The sequence below is a fragment of the Cajanus cajan genome, chromosome 1, assembly GCF_000230855.2.
Source record: "Cajanus cajan strain Asha chromosome 1, NIPB_CcT2T_4, whole genome shotgun sequence".
NCBI lineage: Eukaryota > Viridiplantae > Streptophyta > Magnoliopsida > Fabales > Fabaceae > Cajanus > Cajanus cajan.
In genome coordinates this window covers 28,650,461-28,670,561 of record NC_138517.1, presented here as the reverse complement: position 1 = coordinate 28,670,561, position 20,101 = coordinate 28,650,461, and the positions used below count along the sequence as shown (strand labels likewise).

The window sequence follows — 20,101 nt, the reverse complement described above, 5'->3', positions numbered from 1 at the left end:
AGGATTGTTTATGTGGGGAGGTTTTCACCCTTGATTGTGGTTGAGTCCCTTTGTTAAGGATTCTTCTGAGCCTTGAGCTCGTCACTATTTTCAGTTTCAGCTTGTCTAATGTGGAAGTTTCATCTTGTGTTGTTTATTTTTCCTTGTTTCAGCTTTTCCTTTATTCAATGTACAAATGATGGATGCATGCTTTACTAGCATATCTATATTTTCATTGTTTATTTTTTAAATAATTCCCCTTAGATGTCAAAAGTTGTTTTTCTAAACATGTATTTCATGTATGTATGCCATGCGTGTGCGATATGCCTTTTAGGTGTCCCTGTTATCGTCTCAAGAAAATGGCCTTTCATTTCTCCCTCAAGCGGGACTTCTTTTGAATGGTTTTTTTTGCTTCGAATGTTATGGAATTTTTGTAATGCTTCCTACTTATTAGCGGCTCATGCAGGGTTATTTGTTCATTTATTTCTTTCCTTTTATTAGACCAATTTGATTTCTGTTTAATTAATAAAACACTTCATTTAAAGATTAGGTCAAGAGAAATGAATGAAAGATGATATATTTGTTATAAATCAAAAGACTTTAAGAAAATATTACAAAAAGGAGTTTAGAAAGAATGACTGGTTGAAGTAGGCTAGTGTTAAACCTCAAACAAACATATCCCTCGGAAAACAAAAGTAAACATCCCCTAGTTGTCCTAAACTGCATGCTTTGGACTCTAGCTGGATTCTTTAAAAAGCTCAAATTCCTTGATAGGGTATCTAGATGCTTGTTACTTATTTTTTATATCATCCCTAACTTTTGCCTAGGACGTATCCTAGCAGATTTTTTTTCAAGAGATATTGTTTAAACGTAGTATTTCTTCACAGCGTCGTAGTTCACTGGATGAGTTAATTCCTCACCATCCATATTGGTAAGGACCAATGCTCCACCTAAAAAAGCCCACTTGACCACATATAGATCCTCATAGTTTAATGTCCATTTCTCTATCTTGTCCTTCTAAGCTGGTATGAGCTTCTTGAGCACGAGACCACCCTCTTGAAAGTGTCAAGGATGAACCTTCTTATCAAAAGCTTTATTGATCCTCCTTTGATAAGTTTTCCCATGACTGATAGCATCCAATCTTTTATCTTCTATGAGGTTTAACTAATCGAATCTACTCTGTAACCATTCAACTTCAGGGAGTTTTACCTCCATGAGCAGTCTCAAAGAAGGAATTTCCACTTCTATTAGTAGAACTACCTCTATATCATATACCAAAGAAAAAGGTGTAGCGTTAGTTGATGTACGGACGGATGTTCTATACCCATACAAGGCGAATGGTAACATCTCATGCCAATCCTTGTAAGTGATGACCATCTTTTGAACAATCTTTTTGATGTTCTTATTGGCTGCTTCAACCGCCCTGTTCATTTTAGGTCTGTAGGGGGAGGAATTATGATGTTGAATTTTGAAAAAGCCACATAATTCAGTCGTCATCTTATTATTGAGGTTAGACCCATTATATGTTATAATCTTGCCAGGAATTCCATATCGGCATATTATGTTTTGCCTGACGAAGTTGACCACCACCTTGCAGGTTACATGTGCATATGACATTGCTTTAACCCATTTGGTGAAATAGTCAATGGCTACAAGCATGAACCAATGTCCATTCGAAGTTTTGGGTTCAATGGGCCCAATAACGTTCATGCCCCACATTGAGAACAACCATGGTGATGTCGTGACATTGAGTTCGTTGGGTGGGACTTGGATGTTATCCACATATACTTGACATTTTTGACATTTTCTTGCATATAGGATTTAGTCCTTCTCCATGGTTAATCAGAAATATCTTGCCCTCATGATTTTCCTAGCCATGATATGTCCTGTCATATGTGTACCAAAGGTTCCCCGTGAATTTCTTTCATTAAGGATTGAGCCTCCTTGTGATTGACACATCTTAATAAGACTAAACTGAAGCTTTTCTTGTAAAGGACTCCCCGTGTGATGAGAATTCGATAGCCCTACGTCTGATTGTCTTCTTATCATTGTCGGATGCTCCCGTTGGGTACTTTCCTCCTTTGATATACTGCTGAATGTCAAAATACCATGGATGACCATCATCTTTTTTGTCTATTATGAAGCAATGGGCCTATACTTCATGACGTCGAATTCTAATGATCGACCTCTGGCTTCCTTCTTTTATGGTGAACATGAAGGATAGTATAGCTAAGACATCTGCTAACTGATTTCCTTCTCTTGGGGTGTGTTCGAAGTTGATTGATTCAAACTAGGGTATAGTTCAAATTTTTCAAGGGCCAGTCGTGATGGTGATAGCATTGGCCCCTTCCTCTTTTTTCTTCCCATAAGGATTCTTATGGTCTTGGCTCCTCGAGGCCTTCCCTATCCTCTCGCTCTTTAGGCCTTGCTTGACCTTTTCGCCTATAGTGACTATGTCAGCAAAAAGGGTTGATATGTTCCCTATCATCTTGTCATAATAGGGCCCACTAAAGGAATTGATGAACATCATCACCGTTTCCTTGTCGGACAGCGGGGGCTCCACTTGTGTAGCTTAGTTCTCTCCATATTTATGCGTAAACCTTGAAAGGCTCATCACCTTTCTTGCTCAAACTCTACAAATCATACCTGTCATGAATCAGGTGGATGTTATATTTATACTATCAGAGAAAAGCATCGGTGAGCTATTTCCACGTCTATACTTTCCCTCCATCCAACTAATGTACCAGTTGAGAGCAACATCAGATAAGCTCTCCTGAAAAATAATGTATCAAGAGCTTCTCATTGCCTATATGGGCGACCATTTTCCTATAGTACATAGTTAAGTGTCCTTTCGGACAACTAGTCTTGATGTACTTTTGGAAATCGGGGACTTTGAACTTGGTGGGGAATTGGATGTCCTACACCAAGCACATTTCTACAGCCTCTTAGATGTCAAAGTTGTGGCCCTCTACAACTCTCAATCTTTCTTCCAAGGCATTCAGGTGATCCTTGGAAACATCCCTGATGTTATTGACACTATTTTTGTCGTGTTGTAGCTTGTTCATGGCTTCGAGCATCTTAGCCATCTGTTCCTTGAGCTGCATGAGTTCTTCATTAAGTATGCAGTTTCTTTCCTTTAAGGCTTCCATAACTCTTACCTTTGAGCCATTGTGAGTACGGAGTGTTGAAAAGCCACCTTCAAGGGACAATGATAACATCCTATTAGGCTTATTGAAGGGGGATGTTCGAAGGAGGTCTCTAAAAAAAATTGGTGACTTGTCTTTGTGAAGGTAAGTCATTAGTGATCCTTTTCATAATATTTTATGATGTAACAAAGGTTACATTGATTCGTTTCTTGTTTTTGTTAGAGATTCCTTGATAACCCTATATATACGCGACATTCATGTTTTCTTTTATGTTTATTATTTTTTCTTAGGGAAATTATAAAAATGAACAAACTAACTTGAACAAACAATCAATGCAACAATCACATGCTCAAACAACATACAGTTGTGAACAGTCACGTTCAAATCCATGGTCTGTGGTTCGCGTCAAAGAAAGTACTTTGTATAGGAAGGTTCTAATTTTCCTCACTAGTCTTTAAAGGTTCCCAAGGTGTTCCTATTATAGGAACCCTGTATCTTTATCGCCGTCACCTAGCAAACTCTAAGGTTTGACGCAGTATTTCAGGCTAGAGTAATCGGTTATCACCTTGAGTGTGATTTTCGACAAGGATCGCAAGCTCCAAGTTCGTTCTTGGGCCGATCATACGTCAATCATTCCCTATGTTTACACACTCATGCCCTTAGGTATAGAGGGAACTATTGCGTGCAAGGTTTGTGTACAATTGTTTATTTCAAACAAGTGTAAAATTTAAATACACATACAGATATTAAAGCCAAATAAAATAAATACATACAAAGTAAGCAAAGTAAAGGGAACAAATATTTGAATTATTATTCTTATTTTGCTAATTTCATCGTTTATTTAGGCCTGACCCTCTTTAAGCTTCTCTAGTGGAGTCGTCATCTGTCAGAACCTGAAAAATTTTGAGTTTTCCCATAGATGATTTAGACTTCATTTGAAAATCTCATCGGTTAGAGAATGCTCGAAAACTAGACTAATCTCTAATCAATGGTTTTAGAAAAGAGTTTGAAGGAGTTGTCACCAATGCTTTACTCAAAACATCGAAAAAAGAAAAGATTTTTTGAAGAAAAAAAAAGTCAATTATGGCCTTCATAGTCATAATTGGGTTCAGGGGTGATGAGTCATTATTTTCCCTTATTTTCTTACCTTTCTGTGCTTATCTTAATCTCTGATTTGTGCTTAATTGTTTATATTCTGCACTGTTTTCTATTTGGGCTTTAATTGGACCGGTAATTCATATTTTAACTAAATTGAATTTTCTAGATCTGATTATCCCAATTTTTATTTTCAGGGCAATTTAATAATTATTTGGGCTTGGAATAAATTTTTGGACTTCAAGAAGAGCTGCCACGTCATCTGCCACATCACATGCCATGTCACCATTGCACCACTTATGCCATATCAACATTTTATTTTATTTTTCGTTTATTTTTATTGTATTTTCGGGTCAGACCAGTTGGGGGCCCATTTTTACACTCTATTAGGGTTTTTCTAGGGAAAAGAGCAGCACCATGCAGACTTGATGTGACCACGTTGCTGTCTCTCTGGGAACTTTGTTTTTTTTCGTTTTCTGCTGGTGGCTCTTTGTTCTTCACGTTTTCTGGTTGTTTTCTGGTTGATCTTCCTCTTGTATCTGAACATTCACGTTTTGCTATTATTATTCACATTTTGTATTCTGTTCCTGCTTCCATTTTCGTTTTCTTCTTCCTCTTCTCTGTTACGTTTTGCTTGCATCGCTGTTGCCACTTTCATGTTTTCTTCTATTTTCGTTTCTGTTGCTATTTTAATGGAGGGCTAAATCCCAGGGTTTGGGCCCTTGGACAGAATGCAATCCTCTGAAAGAGGTTCTCTATGCGTTGCATTTCTGCTCCGCTTGATCCTCCCTTGTGGGATCTCTGTTCTGAGGCGTTCAACATCTGAGCCATGCTTAATGACTCTGGGTTGTTCACGTTCAGTATCTCAGGTTGCTTAATCCTGGGGAAGGAGGTCTTGCAAGGTTCACGTTTGCTTAATTCGTGTAGTGAGGTCTCATGTTAGTCTTCGCTTAGTTGATTAATCATGGACTGAACAGGATTATGTTGGACAGATTATTTGTTGTGAACCAAGGAAATCAGAGGTGCATTATGTTCAGGGGTCTGACCTATTTTAATTACTGCAAGTAATCCATACTTCTGCTCGTTTTATTTAACTCGATAATCTGAACCAACCCCCCCCCACTGTGTGTTGGAACCTTTGACTGAGACAATTGGTCCTTGGGAGACGACCTAGGAGTCACTTCCTAGTACTACATTAATTGTTTTTTTTATTTGACCGGGTACGGCCTCGATCAAATTTGGCGCCGTTGTCGGGGACCATCGGTTCTTGTCAAAGGTTTTGTGTTTGTTGTGTGTTTTGTGTTTTTGTTAGTAGTTTTAAGTTTCTGTTGTGTTCTGTTTGTTCTTGGTGTTCTTGGTGGTGTGTTAGAGTGTGTCAGTCCCATATCAGTTTCATTTCAGTTTTGTGAGTTAGTTTGATGCTTGCATTTTCGTGTCATATTGCATGTTATGTTGTGTAATTTTGTGTGTTATTAGTCCCTAAGGTCATGCAATTAGAGAACCAATTCAACAGTAAACCAATGGAACAGTAACTTAGTCTGATATTTGGTTCAATTTTTGGTTCGAAATCTGGTTTGGTTTCTGGTGCATTTTGGTTCAAATTGTGGTGCATGTTGGTTAGAATTCTGGTCCGGTTTTTGGTTTGATTTCTGGCTCATGTGGTGAAAAATCTGGTGCATGTGGTTAGAAATCTGGTGCAAAATCTGGTCTAGTCTGGTGCGTTTTCTGGTGCATTCTCCCCTGTTTTTTGGTGCGTTTTCTGGTCAGTTTTGGTGCATGCTCTGTTCCGGTTTGGCCTGCTCTGTTTTGGCTGTCTACTAGTCCTCTGTTCGGGTTCCAATTTGGTGGGAAAGGGTGTGAAAATTGGCTCAAAAGCTGGTGCATCAAGTGGCTGTGAATAGTGCTGAATAGTGCTAGAATTTTCCAATTAATTGTGATTTTTGGTTTCCATAGCTAGACTTGTTATTTTTGTCTGATTTTTTTTTGTGGTAACTTCTTTCAACCTATATTTTGTGTAAAAAATAGCTAGGGCACATAGTTTGGTCAAAATTTGGAGATACAAATTTTTTAAAAAAACTTTTTCAGCAAAACTTCAAACGGCCATAACTTTCGCTCTGGTTATCGGAATTAGGCAAACTTTTTTTTCATTTTGTGTAGAAAAAAAAGATCTATCCAACCCACACCGCTACGCCGTGTGGCCCCAGCCAGATCTTCAAAAAAACGTCATTTACTATTTCTTTTGTATTTTTGAAGTTTTATTTCACTATTTTTCCAAACTTTTATAATTTTTAAAAAATAGTTAGGTTTGGAATTTTGTTCTCAACTTTTTTGTGGTAGTGTCTTATGATTTTAGGATGATGTTGGTGCATTAGTTTTGATATTTTCTGAGCTTTCATGGAAATTCCCAGTTTACCCCTACTGTTCACGTGTCCTGATGCATGTGTTGCATGTAGTGCATGACTAGGAGCAACCCTGGATTTTTGTATCCATTTGATCCTGAGATTGATAGGACATTCCATAGATTAATTAGAGAGCATATCATTCCATCTTTAGATAGTGATAGTGATAGTGTTAGTGATAGTATAAGTGTTGCATCTGAACTTCATTCAAGTCAACAACAAAACATGGGTGAACATAATGGACCTCGTGAGAGGACTCTTAGGGAGATGGCTGCACCTGATTTCACTTATGAGACTTTGTGCATCCAATATCCTGAAGAAGATGTTCCTTTCGTGCTTAAAACTGGACTAATTCATTTGTTGCCCAAGTTTCATGGTCATGCAGGTGAGGATCCACACAAACATCTAAAGGAGTTTCATATTGTATGTTCTACCATGAAGCCTCCTGATGTTCAAGAGGATCACATCTACCTGAAGGCATTTCCACATTCATTGGAGGGAGTTGCTAAGGACTGGCTGTATTATTTGGCTCCCAGGTCCATCACTAGTTGGGATGATCTCAAAAGAATGTTTCTGGAGAAATTCTTCCCTGCCTCACGGACCACTGCAATTAGGAAAGATATATCAGGGATCAGACAACTCAGTGGAGAAACCTTGTATGAGTACTGGGAAAGATTCAAGAAATTATGTGCAAGCTGTCCTCACCACCAGATTTCAGAGCAGTTGTTGCTACAATATTTCTATGAGGGGCTGAATAACATGGAGCGGAGTATGATAGATGCAGCAAGTGGTGGAGCACTTGGTGACATGACCCCAGCTGAAGCCAGGAACTTAATAGAAAAGATGGCCTCCAACTCTCAACAATTCAGTACCAGAAACGACAATGCAATTGTTGTTAGAGGAGTTCATGATGTGGCCACTGATACAGATAAAAAGCTGGAGAGTAAACTTGATGCCTTGGTCAGCCTGGTGAGTCAACTTGCTGCGAATCAAAAGTCAGCATCTGTGGCAAGAGTTTGCGGCCTTTGCACATCAAATGATCATCATACAGATTCGTGTCCATCATTGCAGCAGTCTTCTGATGTTAATGCTCCTCAAGCCTATGCTGCAAATATCTACAATAACAGACCAATGCAGCAGCAGCAACAACAAAATTGTGATTTGTCCAGCAACAGATATAATCCAGGATGGAGGAATCATCCTAATCTTAGATGGTCTTCGCAGCAGCAGCAACAACCTTCACCACCATCTCAGAGTTCTGCTGGTCCAAGCAGACCTTATGTGCCTCCACCAGTTCAGCAGCAGCAACAGCAGCAATATCACAGGCAGCAGAATGAAGCTCCTGCACCATCAGCTCCTCAATCTTCTACTTCCGAACCTTCATTGGAGGAGTTAGTGAGGCAGATGACAATTCAAAATATGCAATTCCAGCAAGAGACCAGAGCTTCCATTCAGAGCTTGACCAATCAGATGGGACAGATGGCTACTCAACTTAATCAGGCACAGTCACAAAATTCAGATAAGTTGCCTTCACAGACTGTGCAGAATCCAAGAAATGTGAGTGCCATCACATTGAGGTCCGGGAAACAGATTGACATGCCCACTGTAGTACCTCCACCGCCATCTGCACCTGTACCAGTTCCAGTTCCAACATCTGCATCTGAGCAAAATGATCAACCAGTTGGTGTCAAAAATTTTCATGCAGGTGGACCTTCTTCCAGCACCAGTTCAGATTTGCAGCCTCCTATCCCTCTTCCATTTCCTCCTAAGGTGATTCCAACCAAAAAAATGGAAGAGGTGGATAAGGAAATCTTGGAGACCTTCAGGAAAGTAGAGGTGAACATACCTTTGCTTGATGCCATAAAGCAAATCCCGAGATATGCAAAATTCCTCAAGGAGCTGTGCACTCATAAAAGGAAGATGAAGGGAAATGAGAGAATCAGCATGGGCAGAAATGTGTCTGCTTTGATAGGTAAATCTGTTCCTCACATTCCTGAAAAATGTAAGGACCCAGGTACTTTCTGCATACCTTGTATTATTGGGAATAACAAATTTGAAAATGCCATGCTTGATCTGGGTGCTTCTATAAATGTCATGCCTCTGTCCATTTTTAAATCTTTGTCTCTTGGTCCTATGCAACCTACGGGTGTGGTGATACAGTTGGCAAATAGAAGTGTTGCCCACCCTACAGGTTTGATTGAGGATGTTTTAGTTCGGGTTGGTGAACTGATTTTCCCTGCCGATTTTTATGTGCTTGATATGGAGGAGGGATTCTCCCATGGATCTGCCCCAATCATTTTAGGCAGACCATTTTTGAAAACAGCCCGAACTAAGATTGATGTGTATGCTGGTACATTATCCATGGAATTTGGTGATAGTATTGTCCATTTTAACATTCTTGATGCCATGAAACATCCATCTGAAAACCATTCTGTTTTTCGTGCTGAGATACTTGATGATATTGTTGATGAGTATTCTTCTAATTTTCATTCTCTGCATGATAAGAAACATTGTTTTCTGTCTGATCTATATACTTCTCTTGCATGCACTGATTCTGATTCTGTTTTTGATTTTGAATCTGTTTCTGTATCAGATTTTGATTCCTGTCCCAAGAATAATTGTGATTTTGTAACTGATTGTGCATATGATGTTTTGGGTGCTGTACCTCTGGATATTATCTCTTTAGAGTCAGAATACACTAACCATGTTTCAGGAAGTACACGTGAGTCTGACTTGCAGGTTGAGGTACATGCTGTGGAACCCTTAGTTCCTTCCACTGTTCAGCCAGCACCCATTCCAGAATTAAAGCCTCTACCAGAAAACCTCAAGTATGCCTACTTGGAGGATGATGAGAAGTTTCCAGTTATCATTTCCACCTCCCTTGATGCTGTTCAAGAGGAGAAACTGTTGCACGTTCTAAAAAAGCATAAGAAAGCCATCGGTTGGACCCTGGCGGACATCCCTGGTATCAGCCCATCCACTTGCATGCATAGGATACTCTTAGAGGATGGAGCTAAACCAGTCAGACAACCCCAGAGGCGACTCAACCCTGTCATTTTGGATGTAGTGAAGAAGGAGGTGACCAAGCTTCTTCAAACTGGGATCATTTATCCTATATCAGATAGTCAGTGGGTGAGTCCGGTCCAGGTTGTCCCCAAGAAGACAGGTCTCACTGTTGTGAAAAATGAGAGGGACGAGCTCATTCCCACTAGAGTGCAAAACAGTTGGAGGGTCTGCATCGACTACCGGAGGCTGAATCAAGCAACTAGGAAGGATCACTTTCCTCTGCCCTTCATTGATCAGATGCTTGAGCGTCTGGCAGGTAAATCTCACTACTATTTTCTTGATGGTTTTTCTGGTTACTTTCAAATCCACATTGCTCCTGAGGATCAAGAGAAAACCACATTCACCTGTCCCTTTGGCACTTTTGCCTATAGGAGGATGCCTTTTGGCCTATGCAATGCCCCTGGTACCTTCCAGCGGTGCATGCTCAGTATTTTTAGTGATTTTCTTGAAACTTGCATAGAGGTGTTTATGGATGATTTTACTGTTTATGGATCCTCTTTTGATGCATGCTTGGATAGTTTGGATAGAGTTCTGAATAGATGCATTGAGACTAACCTTGTTCTTAATTTTGAGAAATGTCATTTCATGGTTGAACAGGGTATAGTTTTGGGGCATATCATTTCTAGTAAAGGCATTGAAGTTGATCCTGCCAAGATATCTGTTATTGCACAATTGCCTTACCCCTCTTGCGTGCGAGAGGTGCAATCTTTTCTTGGCCATGCAGGTTTCTACAGGCGCTTCATTAAGGACTTCAGCAAGAAAGCCCTTCCACTATCCAGCTTGCTTCAGAAAGATATTGAATTTGATTTTGATGACAGGTGCAAGGAGGCATTTGATTGCCTCAAGACAGCCTTGACCACCACTCCTATCATACAGGCACCAGACTGGACAGTTCCCTTTGAGTTGATGTGCGATGCTTCAAATTATGCACTAGGGGCTGTCTTAGCACAGAGGGTTGACAGATCACCTAGGGTGATATACTACGCTTCCAGGACATTGGATGCTGCTCAAGCAAATTACACGACCACGGAAAAGGAACTTTTAGCTATTGTTTTTGCACTTGATAAATTTCGATCATATTTGCTTGGTTCTCGTGTTGTTGTTTTTACAGATCATGCAGCTCTAAAGTACCTGTTGAAGAAGGCTGACTCAAAGCCTAGGCTTATCAGATGGATGCTCTGGCTGCAGGAGTTTGATTTGGACATCCGAGACAGGAGTGGAGCACAAAACTTAGTGGCAGACCATCTCGGTAGGATTGAGAGAGCTGAGGACAGTGCTGATGTCATGCCCATCCAGGATAACTTTCCTGATGAAAATTTGTTGATTATTTCTTCTATTTCTGCTTCTACCACCCCTTGGTTTGCGAACATTGTTAATTATTTAGTTGCTTCTGTTTTTCCTCCCTTAGCATCTAAAGCTCAGATTGATAAACTTAAAAGTGATGCTAAGCATTATATTTGGGATGACCCCTATTTGTGGAAGTTGTGCAGTGACCAGGTTATTAGGAGATGCATACCAGATCATGAGATTGATTCGGTCCTGCAGTTTTGTCACTCTTCCGCACCAGGTGGCCATCTTGGCATTCAGAGGACAGCTCGCAAGGTGCTTGACTGTGGTTTTTACTGGCCCACCATCTTCAAGGATGCGTGGAAGATTTGTAGCACTTGTGAGCAGTGTCAACGAGCAGGAGGATCCCTTACATGGAGACAGCAGATGCCTCAACAGCCCATGCTATTCTGTGAGGTGTTTGATGTCTGGGGTATTGATTTCATGGGTCCTTTTCCTGTTTCTTTTGGTTTTTCCTACATTCTTTTAGCTGTTGATTATGTTTCAAAATGGGTGGAAGCCAAACCCACCAGAACTAATGATGCTCGGGTTGTTGTAGATTTTGTCAGATCTAACATATTCTGCAGGTTTGGAGTACCCAGAGCTATTGTTAGTGATCAGGGCACCCATTTTTGTAACAGATCCATGCAGGCCTTGCTTAGGAAGTATGGGGTTGTGCACAGAATTTCTACACCCTACCACCCCCAGACTAATGGGCAAGCTGAGATTTCAAATAGGGAGATCAAAAGGATCTTAGAGAAGATTGTGCAGCCCAACAGAAAAGATTGGAGTAACAGGTTGGATGATGCTCTTTGGGCACATAGGACTGCCTACAAAGCACCCATAGGAATGTCTCCTTATCGGGTTGTCTTTGGCAAGGCATGTCATTTACCAGTTGAGATTGAGCATCGGGCCTACTGTGAAGACCTGTAACTTCTCAATTGATCAGGCTGGTAAGGAAAGGAGGTTGCAACTAAATGAGCTTGATGAGATCCGCTTGGAAGCCTACGAGAATTCAAAATTCTACAAGGAGAAAACCAAGAAGTTCCATGACAGCTTGATAGCTAGGAAGGACTTCGTGGTTGGACAACAAGTTCTCTTGTACAATTCTCGGCTCGGACTCATGGGTGGTAAGTTACGATCTAAGTGGATTGGACCTTTTGTTGTTACTAATGTTTATCCTTATGGTACAGTTGAGATCAAAAGTCAATCCACAGATAAGAGCTTTAAAGTCAATGGGCACCGTCTGAAGCCTTTTCTTAGCAATCCCTCCCTGTTGAATGCAGTGGTAGAGGAGATGTCTCTGCTTGACCCTGCTTCTCTCCCACCATGATTTAGGGAGTCTTCTTTCCCCTTCTCCTTCTTTACTTTCATTGCACTTGTCCAGATTTATTGATTGTTCTAATTGCTCTGATCATCTGTTTGGGCCACATTGGGACAATGTGTGATTTAAGTGTGGGGGGGACTGTTTTGGTTACATGTTTTTAGGGTTTATTTGTTATTTTTGGTTTAGGTTTTACGTTTAGTTGTGTTGTTATATATAGTTTTGCATGTTTCTCTTTGATTTCTGGGTTTTGATAGTTTGTGGGCACTTGCTTCACTCTTGGATATGAGTTACTTGATATTCTATGGATTGAAATCCCTGTCTTTCTCTGCTTGGCAATTTGATTATGAGGTTTGAGAGGTTGAATTGAATGTGACAGATTTACCCTATGTGAGGTTTGACCCTTTCTCTGCTCTTTCTTGTGTGTTTTGCCTCTTGATTGCTTGCACAATATCCTTGGCTTGACTCTGTTTGATATTTCTTGGTCCACATGCATGTTTGGAAAGGATTAAGGCATTTTTATTCTGATAAGCCTCTAGCCAAATAAGCCTACCTTGAATTAACTCCTCTGATAACCCCTACTGAGCCTATTTCCCCTTCTTTGTTCGAACCTCATTACAAGCCTTAAGTGAAAAACCATGATTACCTTAACCTTAGGGAGTTTTGGAGCTTTGGAATTGTTTTGGGAATAAGTTCTTGAATAAGTGTAGGGGTGTGTGTGTATGTTTCATTGGATGATATATATTGGCTAGTTGGTTCTTCATGCTGTATATTTATTTCTCTGCACATCTTATATTAGATTATCTCAAAATTTCGTGTGTACTGTTCATGTATTCAAAAAAAAAAAAAAAACAAAAAAAAACAAAAAAAGAAACAAAAAAAAAAAAAACAAAACAAAACAAAACAAAAAAAAAAAAGAGAAATTGTATGAGGCAAAGGGGAAGAGGATTGGTTATTTTAGAGGTCATTAGAGGTTTTGGGTTTGCTTATTATGTTTATTCTTGACTTATTCCCCATTGTCCCTCTGCTTCCTCTGGTTTGTAGTTACTTATCCCATATATTATCCTCTACCCTGTCCTTGGCCTCATTACAACCCTAAAAAGACCTTTTGATCCTCATGTGCATGTGTGTTGAGTGTTGATTTTAGAGGCTTGCCAAGTCTATCTGTTGCTTGTTTTTCATGAGTGCTTTGAGAGTATACAGTTGCCTAGACACTTGAGAGATACAGTGATACAGTGCATCTTGTGAGGTTCTGTTATTTTTGATTCACCTCTTAAGTTGATTGATTGTCTTGTCATGTTTTGAAATGCTTGGATGATTTCCATAAGTATCCGGTTTCTTTGACTCTTTGTGTGTTGCATGTTGCCTATTCCTCTCTTTTCTCAGGATTCAATGAGGATTATGTAACTCTGTCTGTTTGTGTGTTGTTGTTTTTGTTTTCGTTTCTCTCCATGTAGCTCTCTTTGCTATCTTTGGTATCTTTTAAATTGTTCCTTGCTCTGCTTTTTGATTTTGCCCAGGAGTGCAAAAGGCTAAGTGTGGGGGAATTTGATGAGTCATTATTTTCCCTTATTTTCTTACCTTTCTGTGCTTATCTTAATCTCTGATTTGTGCTTAATTGTTTATATTCTGCACTGTTTTCTATTTGGGCTTTAATTGGACCGGTAATTCATATTTTAACTAAATTGAATTTTCTAGATCTGATTATCCCAATTTTTATTTTCAGGGCAATTTAATAATTATTTGGGCTTGGAATAAATTTTTGGACTTCAAGAAGAGCTGCCACGTCATCTGCCACATCACATGCCATGTCACCATTGCACCACTTATGCCATATCAACATTTTATTTTATTTTTCGTTTATTTTTATTGTATTTTCGGGTCAGACCAGTTGGGGGCCCATTTTTACACTCTATTAGGGTTTTTCTAGGGAAAAGAGCAGCACCATGCAGACTTGATGTGACCACGTTGCTGTCTCTCTGGGAACTTTGTTTTTTTTCGTTTTCTGCTGGTGGCTCTTTGTTCTTCACGTTTTCTGGTTGTTTTCTGGTTGATCTTCCTCTTGTATCTGAACATTCACGTTTTGCTATTATTATTCACATTTTGTATTCTGTTCCTGCTTCCATTTTCGTTTTCTTCTTCCTCTTCTCTGTTACGTTTTGCTTGCATCGCTGTTGCCACTTTCATGTTTTCTTCTATTTTCGTTTCTGTTGCTATTTTAATGGAGGGCTAAATCCCAGGGTTTGGGCCCTTGGACAGAATGCAATCCTCTGAAAGAGGTTCTCTATGCGTTGCATTTCTGCTCCGCTTGATCCTCCCTTGTGGGATCTCTGTTCTGAGGCGTTCAACATCTGAGCCATGCTTAATGACTCTGGGTTGTTCACGTTCAGTATCTCAGGTTGCTTAATCCTGGGGAAGGAGGTCTTGCAAGGTTCACGTTTGCTTAATTCGTGTAGTGAGGTCTCATGTTAGTCTTCGCTTAGTTGATTAATCATGGACTGAACAGGATTATGTTGGACAGATTATTTGTTGTGAACCAAGGAAATCAGAGGTGCATTATGTTCAGGGGTCTGACCTATTTTAATTACTGCAAGTAATCCATACTTCTGCTCGTTTTATTTAACTCGATAATCTGAACCAACCCCCCCCCACTGTGTGTTGGAACCTTTGACTGAGACAATTGGTCCTTGGGAGACGACCTAGGAGTCACTTCCTAGTACTACATTAATTGTTTTTTTTATTTGACCGGGTACGGCCTCGATCAAGGGGTCGGTTACATGTAAGGAAGGTGTTAGGCACCCTACGATGCCCTATGTTGGTACCTTATGATGAAATTAGTGAGATAGAGAATAAAATTTCGAGCATTTAGTTCCCTTTATTAATGGTTATTTACATGTTTAATTTAAATTTATGCGAATAATCTTAAGACGTCTACATGATTGCTTTTATTTGTGGTGATGCTTTAGAACAGAAATAATAAATAGTAGAGAAGAAAATTGATGGAAATACCTCTTGAACGAGCTCTTATAAAATGCTTCCAATATGATAGATCTGAGGTGCTTTTTGACTGCCTTGCACACTACAATTCACCTCACAATTCTCAAGAAATATAAAAAGAAGAAGAAAGAGAAGATTTTGAGTTATCTTAGATTCTAGTAGACTATTTTTGCTCTATTTTTCGATCCCCGAGCATTGTGCACGAAGCTCTTATTTATAGACGTCAAGCCTAACTAGAACGACCTGTTTTTGTTATCGGAATGGGGCATTCCAGATGAGTTCGTTATCAAAAAATTTTGAATCTGGAACGATCCATTCCAGATTTGAAATTTACTTTTAACAACTTAGGTCAAAACGGCCCGTTCTAAATTGGGAATGGCCTATATTGACCTAGGATTTCTATGCCATTTTAGAATCTTGGAATGGTCAGTTCTGCACTCCTAATTCATCCTTATTGGGCTTTTAGACCTTCTAATTTTATCCTGATCCATTTTGATGTCAACAAGCCATTCTGGTGTTACATTGGCTCATTCTGACATCCTATTTGGGCCTTTGGGAACTCCTTTGTCTCGTACTTAAGGCTCATTTCCTTGTTTGCATGTCCTGAATGAAATTAGGCCTTTACATTGAGACTTCAATAATTTTGGACATTGTGCTTTCTAGTGACCTTTCTCCTTGCAATAGCTACATTCATCATAACCCAACCTTTCCCTGAGACTTATTTATATTAAATGGAGCAACTAATAAGATTGGGGACTAGAGATAATTCTATTTTCAAAACCAGAGCTACACTTTAGTCGTATTTCTTCTGCCAACAACTCATTAACCACTGCATCAACACTAGGAAGAGGAGAACGATGTAAAATTATTCCATGAAGCCCCTCAAAATCATCACGTAGTGCCATCAAAAGTTGAACCAAACGTTTTTCTCAAAAATTGGTATACACTTGAAGTCCTTCCAAATCTATAGGTTCATTAAGAGCCAATTGATCCCACAAATTAGACATAGTAGAATAAAATTCTTGAATACTCATGTTATTTTGCTTAAGAACTCAAATATCAATTTTTAATTGATAATGTTTTACAAAATTAGATTGTTCATATAAATTTTTTAAATGATCCCAAACAACCTTGGCCAAGTCATATTTTGCAAGTTTCATCCCTATTGAAACAGAATTATTAATCCAATTAATAATCTTTGAGTTGTTTACTTCCCAAGTTTCCAACTCCTTTGCAAATGTTGTAGTCTGTTCATTTGAAGGCTTGGAAAAAGTTCCATCAACATAACCCCACATTCTTTTGCCCTTTCAAAAAATTCTTCATTACATAACTCCAATAAGAATAATTTTACCCATTCAATTGTACACTAGTGGATTAAAGAGAATCATCTTTATCACCAACCATATTTGTGAACCAAAACAATAACAGAGTATAATGCTAAAAATAACAAAGCAAAAACAAATTACCAAAACCATAGTACCGAAATAGAAATAGAATCGCAACAATACAGAAAAGGTTTATAAAAAATCACAATAGACACTAGTGGAAAATTAGCATATTACGTCGCCCCTTTTACGTCAGAAATACAAAAATCTGACGTAAAAAAAATGCGGTGGCATTTTTGTAATTTTTGCAAACTTTTTTATGTCGGACCCTACCAGGTCCGACGTAAAAAAGGACGCAAATTTGAATAAGAAAGCGCGAGGCACACCGCGTGCATTCACTCTTCATCACTTTTCATTTTTTTCTCTCTAAACCCTCTCCCTCTCCTTTGTTACTGAATCGTTTTTTTTTGTCTTTTGCAGAGGGATGAACTCTTTGTTACTCATTTGCACATTGTTGCTGCTCCTCAGGTATGAATCAAGGTTTCGTTAGCACTTTTCTACTTCGCATTGCTACTCTGGCTATCTGTTTTATTTGATTTTTTGGTTGTTCTATTTGTATAGGTAGTGGACGTTTTCTTTTGGGTTGTTATACGAAGCTGAATGGCTTGTTCTGCAAGCAGAACGACCTGTTCTGCAAGCAGAACGGCCTATTCTGCAAGCAGAACGGCCTATTCTGCAAGCAGAACGGCCTGTTCTGCTTGGAGAACGGGTCGTTCTGCTGACATTTTTATGTTTTTTTTTATTTTTTTTTCCTACTTTTTTACGTCGGATGTCGTAATGTCCGACGTAAATTTACGTCAGTTTTGCAGACTCGACGTAAAATTTACGTCTTCTGCTTCTACGTCGGTATATTTTCTGACGTAAAAAGCTAAAAATATCTGACGTAGTACACCTCTTTTGTACTAGTGAGAACTGAGTTGTGGATGCAAAAGAGAGGTAAAACCCTAAACTTCACGAATCGGGTTGCATCACAAACAAAAAATGCTTTAGGTATTCCCAATCACGAACCATGTTCTTGATGCCATGATAAGAATCATTCAAACGCATACATATGCACAACGGAGAACAACCATAAAGTATAGAAGAAAGGAGGCTAGGATTTCATTGAGAATAATAATATTGTCCCATAAATCATACAATAGACAAAAATACAAGAATAAAATATATAGATAAAAACATAAAAATTAAAGTATCCTCCACTAATATATAATAATAATATCTAACAATAAGAATATGGTTAAAAAAACAAATTCCCTTGCAGCTAGCAATGTTGTTTTCCTAACTACTTTTCGTTTTCCAATTACATAGTTTAAAAAAAGTATATATACCAAATAGGATTTGTTCTTACATTAAACAATTAGTTATGTAATTTTAAACATTTTAGTTGAATTTAAAATATCAAAAAGTCTTATCACTTTATTAGTTATAAAAAAACTTAGTTAGATATAATTCTGAGATTGTACCATCTGTGTAACGAATATAAAATGCATTGTGCCTAACCTCATACTTGCAATAACTTTATTCTTTTATCCACGTGGGGGAGGAATTTTTTCATTTAGATGATACAAATAGGTCAGAAAACATTATTTGGTATTATTTTATTATTTTCTTCATAGAATAAAATCTCAACCGAGATACTAATTAATAATAAAAGCTCGCGTTATTTAATGGGATCATCACAAGTTAATTTTTGCCTAAATTAAATAGTATTTAAAATACCCCAAAAAAATAAGTTACTATATAATAAAAGTATAAAACCTAGGTGCTTTCATAAACATTTTTTCCCTTACGAATTCATGTGTTATGTTGCAGGAAGCTATAATGTTGTATACATTCATCAAGTACAATGCATCATGAATGTGTTTGCTATATACGAGATGGATATGTTACATATTAGCGGAGCTCATGAATTATCGGGTATGATCCTAAGATGCAGATTGTTGGTATTGTCCACCATGGGGTGTAAAAAAAAAAAAAAAATTCATACTCATAGATATCTGCAAACAAGATTCATATCGAGTAGAAAATAGATATCGTAAATGAATATTCAGAGATAATAAATACAAATATTTTTTATACATGTATATTAACGAGGAGGATATGAGTATTATAATATATGTACTTGCATATGTCCATACTTGTTAATATTCAATTTATTTGAATTTATATGAATTTGATTTTATTTGAACTTATAATAGTTAAGTATTGTACTTTATTATCTTTTATTTTGATTTATGTGTAATAAAAATATTTTATTTTAACAATTATTATTTGAACTTTAAACTTATATGAGTAAATGTTAGACATTCAGTTTTTAGATCCATTTATTGCTATTAGTATAATTGTGAAGAATATTTGAATTTTAATGTAATAATCTTCAAATTTTTTCATGTAGATTATTATAACTTTTAAATGAAAAATAAATTGTTACAAATAACCAAAATATATGGTTAAATATTTTGTAGAATATTTTTAAAATATTATTTTTAGTAAATACTCATAGATATTTACAGATATTGAAAAAATATGTGAGTAATCGTTTAACAGATACCCGTACAAATATGAGAACAAGTATGAGACAAATATTTATGTAATGGGGAGGGTAGCGAGGAGCTATTACCTGTATTCACCTGAGACCATTGACATCTCTAATCCACTGATTAAGAAAATGCGTGTGATGAATGATATGATAGATTGTTCAAATAAGTCATGATTCTAGTATTGGTTGGTAAATAAGATTAATGTGTTTATTGATAGGATATTGATCTAGTTAATTAAGCAACAATATGCTAATTAGCAAGTCAAGTTAGTCTGACCTAGTTTGACTTAAACAAGTATTCTTAGGTTAGACTAATTTGGCATGAATAATGTTTGAGCTTATATTTTTTCAATTCAACATGGCTCTTGTTATTGAGCTAAATTGGCTTTAAACAAAAATTAACAAATAATTTAGGCCAAAAAATAAAAAATAAAAAAATAAATAAAGATATGATTTTTTGTACTTGCTTGTATCTTGATGAAGTATAAGATAGAGATGAATTTGAAGTACTTACTTTACATATTTACCAAAGATATTATACAAACACTTTCATCGTATGCACTTTCTCTCTTCATAATCATATAGATAAAGTCTCTTATAACAAATGGTGATGAAATTCAACTTTGCCTTAGGGTCAATAACACATCCAAATACAAAATTGATAATATTCACTTCAACATTTATCAAATAGGTCTTCATCCTTGTTTGAATCGGGACTTACTAAATTATTCTACCTTAAGGCCCTAATGTTTATTACTTACTATTACTAACTACTACCCTTGGTCAATAAAAAATTATACTTTTTTTCCTAATTATAAGGAATAGTCATTAGTTTTTAAAGTTAT

The 20,101-nt window shown here is 37.6% G+C and overlaps 1 protein-coding gene across 1 annotated transcript; it reads right to left on the bottom strand.

Annotated features, from left to right (window-relative positions):
* Positions 1-1,143: 1,143 nt before the first annotated feature.
* Positions 1,144-1,698, bottom strand: LOC145954115 (uncharacterized). Its single transcript, XM_083067845.1, has one exon. The coding sequence runs from the start codon at positions 1,696-1,698 to the stop codon at positions 1,144-1,146; it is 555 nt and encodes a 184-aa protein (XP_082923971.1).
* Between the last annotated feature and the right edge of the window lie 18,403 nt (positions 1,699-20,101).